The 7,264-nt window shown below is 28.7% G+C and overlaps 1 protein-coding gene across 1 annotated transcript; it reads left to right on the forward strand.

Annotated features, from left to right (window-relative positions):
* Nucleotides 1-360: 360 nt before the first annotated feature.
* On the forward strand, nucleotides 361-948 carry LOC136071363 (uncharacterized). The gene has a single exon (XM_065782538.1). It carries the CDS (start codon nucleotides 361-363, stop codon nucleotides 946-948), a length of 588 nt encoding a protein of 195 aa, XP_065638610.1.
* The last annotated feature ends 6,316 nt before the right edge of the window (nucleotides 949-7,264 follow it).

Genomic DNA, 7,264 nt, shown 5'->3' on the forward strand with positions numbered 1-7,264 from the left:
CACCTCCCAAACAAAATAAAAGTTTTTGGGTGGAGAGCTTGTCAAAACGTTTTACCAACTCAGGAGAATGTGGCTCGTCGCACAGTGATTGTGGATGACGGTTGTGAGTTTTGTAAAATGAATTTGGAATCTGTGATTCATGTTCTTTGGCAATGCGGGGTGGCGCAAGATATATGGGTTGGAAGCTTGAGGTGGTTGCAAAAAGGTAAAACTGGGCAAACAGACTTCATGTAGCTGGTGGTGGATTTGATTCTTAGTCTGTCCAGTGAAAAGCAGGAGTTATTCTGGGTTCAATGTTCGATAATCTGGAGTCAACTTAATTCGGCGCTGCATGGAGGTAAAATATAGAACCCAACACTCATGAACAAACATGCAAGAGATTACTTGAACAAGTTCAAAGGAACGCAGGCTCAACTGGCTGTTTCGGCAAATTCGGGATTAATTCAGGCTTGGAGACCTCCCACAGGTTCGGTATACAAACTTAACTTCGATGTGGCGGTCTTAGCTAATACAAGATCATCAGGTGTGGGCGTGGTTATCCGAAATAGTCTGGGGGAGGTGATGGCTGGCTTGTCTACTTATGGTCCAGTTGTGGCAAGCAATGAGGAAGCAGAAGTGCTAGCATGTCGGAAAGTTGTTGAGTTTGCCATTGATGCAGGGTTTATGGATCTCATGATTGAGGGGGATAATGCCATGGTGATGAAGGCCAATGTATTTCCACGATTGGATAGATCAAGGCTAGGACACATATATGATGACATTCGCACGTTAGCTGCTGGGTTTAGAAGTTTGTCTGTTGGATGTATCAAGCGGAGTGCCAACTCTGTTGCCCATAGCCTGGCGCGTTATGCCAGTCACTTAGAGGAGGAACTTGTATGGCTAGAAGAATCCCCACCCCCAGCCCCTGATGCTTTGTACTTGGATGCTAGTTTATTGAATGATGAATGAATTATCGTTTTGCTTTTAAAAAAAAAAAAATTTACCACTTAAATTACTTTTTCTGTCGCATTAACTTCATCCTTACAAAAAATAAAAAATAATAATGTATAACTTTACTTTTTTTTCAATCTTCAAAACATACACAAATCATCTCTCAAAACATCCACTATAGAAGCGGAATACTAGTACTATTACTGATTTATTTCTTTTTCCTTTGTTTTTGCTTTTCTCAACATTTGAAAGGGAAATTCAAACATCGCAATTTTATTTTGTTTGGAAAATAGTTGAATCATTTTCTTGAGAGTCACAATAGTGCTGGCTTTAATCAATTATCAGTCATATTATTGACAAATTCAATACGGTTGGTTCTTTAAAGTCCCAACTCCCAACCTTGAACTACTTATCTTCCCACCTCCCCCCTGCCGTGTCTTTAATTATTTGCCTCTCAAACAATTAAAATTAAACTCAAAATTCCTGATTTATAGTGGCTGCAACTAATCATCATGATATTAGGGCAATATGAAGCCTAATAAATAATATTGATAATTATTTTTTAGTATGGTTTTCCAAATTTTTTTGAGCACATTATTATATTTTTGATATATTCAACCCCTCCTCCGCACACACTAAATAATTATTGAGAAAGATAGTTATTGGTATTCCAAAAAATTGTTTGATCAGTTCTAGTGGAAAAAGGTAAAGTCATGTCAACTGTTTGATGATAAATTATGAGTTTTAGAAATAATTATACTTGTCTCTTAAGGTTTAAGTAGGTTAAGTTAGTTTAACTAATAAATTGTATTGTTGTCAAAAGTTTTGTAGTTCGACTAATGAGTGTTTTTTTTTTTTTGGATGGGAAGTATGGTAACTTTATTCATGAAGAAGATAAATACAAAGCATCTTCAATTACAACTGATTCAATAATGGGTTAATTTTTCTCTATCTAAGTTACAAAATTATCCATTCCTTTGGTGTGTTTTGCCAAAATATGTGCTAGTTTGTTTTCTGGTCTCTTCACATGTTAGAGATGACTTTGTCTAAAATCCTGTAGTCTATCTCTGAAGCTCTCAACGGGTCCACCACACCCCCTGTTACAATTCTAAACCTCATTGTGGATGTTCAACTAATGAGTTATGATATTTGTAACGAAAATATTTAAGAGTTAAATCCTCTCTCTCTTAGTTATTGAGTTATAAAATTAAAAAAAAAAAGTATTTTCTTTGAACAAGAAATTTAAGTTTAAATTTACAATAAAAGGAAATATATTTATTCATATCTTGGTAAGATAGTAAAGAAAAATTATTATGAAACAAACATCATTCTATTTCAATTGTATCTAAAAAAAAACCTGGTTAAAATGGATCTAATTTTTTTTCTTGAATAAATTTTTTTTTTTGATAAACATAGATCTATTTTATTTGTTTCTCCGCACCAGTTCCCCCTTAATTCGTTGGTCTCAATTTGTATTATTAAAAAGGAAAATATTATTGAGTGTCATTGGGGCATTGGTTAAGAATCAATTTTAAGAAAGTTTTGCTATTATTTTTATGAAAAATGAAAAAAATTGTCAAAATATTAATTATTTTTTTTTCTTTTTTCATAACTAATACTTTATGACACTGTTAACATGACCCTTATTAAAATATTCTTGCAATTACTTTTAATAGTTTTACTTATGTACCAGTTCACCTGTAATTCGGTCCACATGAATTATGCACGATCAAATTTGCACCACCAATTCCTTATCACAATAATTAATAAAAATCACCACCAATAAGTTATAAATACTCCTGCACGAGTACATTGACGTCACTGTCAGCTGTATGATCTTTATGATACAGCAGTCCCATTTTCTTAGATACCTCTGCCCCTTAGCTTGAACCTAGCCAGTTCTTGCAATAAATTTCAGCAAATAGTAACATTGTTTTCATCAAAAAAGAAACTTTTCTTATTCCTAGTCCAGATTCATCGTTCATCCACAAAAAAAAAAAAAAGAAAAAAAAAAGAATAAGTTTAAATTTACAATAAAAGGAAATATATTTATTCATATCTTGGTAAGATAGTAAAGAAAAATTATTATGAAACAAACATCATTCTATTTCAATTGTATCTAAAAAAAAACCTGGTTAAAATGGATCTAATTTTTTTTCCTGAATACTTTTTTTTTTGATAAACATAGATCTATTTTATTTGTTTCTCCGCACCAGTTCCCCCTTAATTCGTTGGTCTCAATTTGTATTATTAAAAAGGAAAATATTATTGAGTGTCGTTGGGGCATTAGTTAAGAATCAATTTTAAGAAAGTTTTGCTATCATTTTTATGAAAAATGAAAAAAATGTCAAAATATTAATTATTTTTTTTTCTTTTTCCATAACTAATACCTTATGACACTCGTTAACATGACCCTTATTAAAATATACCTACAATTACTTTTAATAGTTTTACTTATGTACCAGTTCACCTATAATTCGGTCCACATGAATTATGCACGATCAAATTTGCACCACCAATTCCTTATCACAATAATTAATAAAAATCACCACCAATAAGTTATAAATACTCCTGCACGAGTACATTGACGTCACTGTCAGCTATATGATTTTTTCATAACTAATACCTTATGACACTCGTTAACATGATCTTTATTAAAATATACCTACAATTACTTTTAATAGTTTTACTTATGTACCAGTTCACCTGTAATTCGGTCCACATGAATTATGCACGATCAAATTTGCACCACCAATTCCTTATCACAATAATTAATAAAAATCAACACCAATAAGTTATAAATACTCCTGCACGAGTACATTGACGTCACTGTCAGCTGTATGATCTTTATGATACAGCAGTCCCATTTTCTTAGATTTTCTTAGATACCTCTGCCCCTTAGCTTGAACCTAGCCAGTTCTTGCAATAAATTTCAGCAAATAGTAACATTGTTTTCATCAAAAAAGAAACTTTTCTTTTTCCTAGTCCAGATTCATCGTTCATCCACAAAAAAAAAAAAAGAAAAAAAAAAAAGAAACATTTCTTATTCCTAGTCCAGATTCNTTTTTAAGCCCTGATAGATCTGGGTATGTTTTGTAGCAAATCTCTACCGCTAGGCTCTGTCATACAAAAATTCTGTAGATCTCCACCTATGTCATGCAAATTTGGGTTTTTTTTTTTTTTTTTCCTGGTATTCAAAATATTGTTTTCTGGCTTGTTGCATATCTGTATTTTTTTTTTTTTTTTTTTGTTAGCTAATATGAGTTTGGATGGTTTGATTTATGGCTGTGTTTCTTATTAAAATTTGATAATTTCAACTTAAGACAATGAAAAATTTTGAGTTTGGTCTGTCTCTAATTGAAGATTTTCTTTTTTTTTCTCATTTTTCCACTTGCAAATGAATTTTTAAGTACAAAAAAAAAAAAAAAAAAAAAAAAAAACACAAATTGCAATTTTGGTGCTTGACTTGCAGTGGAGAGATGCCATCTCTGCTCTGGCGTTGAAGATTGTGTTGCTGGTGGGTGCTCTCCTTGTCAGGCTTGGGAGAGAGTTAGGAGTGATTGGTTTGTCTATGTGATCTCTAAGCTTAAGAGATTGTAAAATGTAAATTGTTTTATCAAAATTTCAAGCGTAAAATATTTTACTTCTTTTTGCCTTAATTTTACAGTTTAACCGGAAAATATTTTACAGTTGACCAAATTTTACAACAAAACAAACATGGTAAAATATGTAAAATATTTTCTTGAAAATATTTTACTTTAAAACAAACGGAGCGTTATTTTTAGAGATTTTGTTAAGTAAGGCGAGTGGTTAAGTGTTGAAGGTACATTTAATATTTTATTAAATAATGTTAAATTTTTTAAAAATAAAATCAAATTGTATACATATATCTAGAAAAGTACATAATATAAATATAATAAATTTAGGCTAAAAGGTAAAACTTACCCTCTAAGTTTCTTTAGAATTCATTTCAGTTCCCTAATTTTGCTTTTGTTCATTTCAATTAGTTTCTAAATTTCAAATTTATTCAATTAAGGCATTTTTGTCAACTTTTGTTAAAAATTTTTGAAAAAAAAAAATTGGAAAATACTTTTAAATCATTAGTTGAATTTTTTTAATTAAAAAATTTTGAAGAAAAGTTTAAAAAAATTGAAAAATTAATTACAGCATATAACAAAAATTGATGGAAAAGTCTTAAGTGAATAAACTTGAAAGTTAGAGAACTGAAATGAACGAAAGTTAAGTTAGAGGACTAAAATAAATTTTGTTGAAACATAGATTATTTTTCGAAAAGTGAGCATTATAGCTTATAATTAAACATTTATTGACCTTTAACTAGTGCCTTTAGGGCATTTATTAATAAGAGGTATTGAAAAAAAAAAAGTTATAAATTTAAATACACTAGTCTTACAAATAGATGTGTCAGCAATCATAAAACGTAATTCAAATTGGAAAATTCTAGAGTCTATATATAGATACTATAAATTTTACATAACTTTTACAATATGATGTGACTATAAATATGATTGGCGAATTACAATAACAACCTAATAAATGCATATCTAAATTACTTTTTATGATTGGTGAGGCTCATGTAAAATTTGTAGTATTCTTAGCATCATTCATTCAAATGCTCATTTATTATCTTCTTGAAGTGCTACTGACCATATTCATTGTCAAATCAGTTTGTTCTGAATTTGTCTATTGTTAGTGAGGCTACACAGGAAGAGATTTGTAAGAAGTTAAAATTTAGGATTTTGAAAAGCAGTAAATTGTTGTGCTAATTTTTAGGAAAAAAATGTATCAAACGTGATATGTGCTAATCTTTAGGAAAAAAGTTTTTCTGGTAGTTTTATTTATTAATTTTGTTGAATTACCATTATCTCCTTTTTATTTTTTAGAAATAAAGATTTTCTTATTAGATTAGGGGCATTTTTTACATTTTTTGAAGTCATAACTAACTTTCTGAATCTTCTTCAATAAGGCCTCTTGGAAGGCAAACAATGCCAATTGAAATAACATTAATAAGAATATATAGTTATTAAAACATGAATTATATTATGAATCTAATTTTGATTTTTCTATATCATGTATTGTAAGATACACGAACGTTCAATAAAATTATAAAAAAAAAAATTATAGATATACATATTCAAAAAATCATTAAAAAAATTACAGATATACATACATAAAATGTATATTCATTATAAATTTGGAATATATTCAATTAATAACCAATTTAATGATTACTTTTTTTTAGAAATTTAATGATTACTTATATAATAATATTTAACAAAGCTAACTAAATAAATCAAACTAGCCTCATTACACGCACTCCGCACGTGCAGTGAGACCGTTTTTTATTTTGAGTTTAATGTAATTTTTAAATCTGAATTTGTCTATTGTTAGTGAGGTTATACAGGAAGAGATTTGTAAGAAGTTAAAATTTAGGATTTTGAAAAGCAGTAAATTGTTGTGCTAATTTTTAGGAAAAAAAATGTATCAAACGTGATATGTGCTAATTTTTAGGAAAAAAGTTTTTCTGGTAGTTTTATTTATTAATTTTGTTGAATTGCCATTTTATCCCCTTTTTATTTTTTAGAAATAAAGATTTTCTTATTAGATTAGGGGCATTTTTGACATTTTTTGAAATCATAACTAACTTTCTGAATCTTCTTAATATACAGAGATTAACTTTATAACAAACACATTCAATTTGATTAAACTCAGAAGAGACAATACATGATATATGAGCCAAAATAATAATTTCTCTTCATTATCTTGTCTAATTAACTCCATCTAAGTCAATGTTACTATCATGTTAATCATCTTGCAAAATTATTTTTTCATTGACATTTTCTTCGTTATTATCAACATTTACAATTTTTTTTTATTCTAATAAATTTTTCTTTATATTTTTTTCTTGGTATTCTAACTTTTTAGACTTATAAAAATAATAAAAAATAAAAAATAAAATTATATTTTTATTCAATACATTATTCATAGCATAAAAAAGAAATTTGCAAATATGAAAGCAAATTGTCATGTGTATAGTCCAAATTTTGTAGGAGAAAGAGAAGAGGGGGAAAAAACTCATGGACATGTTATTTTATTAGACTAAATTAAATTTCCCAATAATTTTTTGTTTAAACAAAGTCTAAGAACTTGTTTTCTCAATAATTGTGTTAAAAAAGTCTAACAAGTTCCTTAAATCAAATAAAACCACAAATTTTAACCCAAAAAAAAAAAAACTCATTTTAAACCCACATGTCTATGCATCGTATGTAAGATTCACTAATACTATACAATTTATGCAATACACACCTATGTATTG

This window comes from Quercus suber, unplaced genomic scaffold (assembly GCF_002906115.3).
Source record: "Quercus suber isolate HL8 unplaced genomic scaffold, Cork oak 2.0 scaffold_306, whole genome shotgun sequence".
NCBI classification, from domain to species: Eukaryota; Viridiplantae; Streptophyta; class Magnoliopsida; order Fagales; family Fagaceae; genus Quercus; species Quercus suber.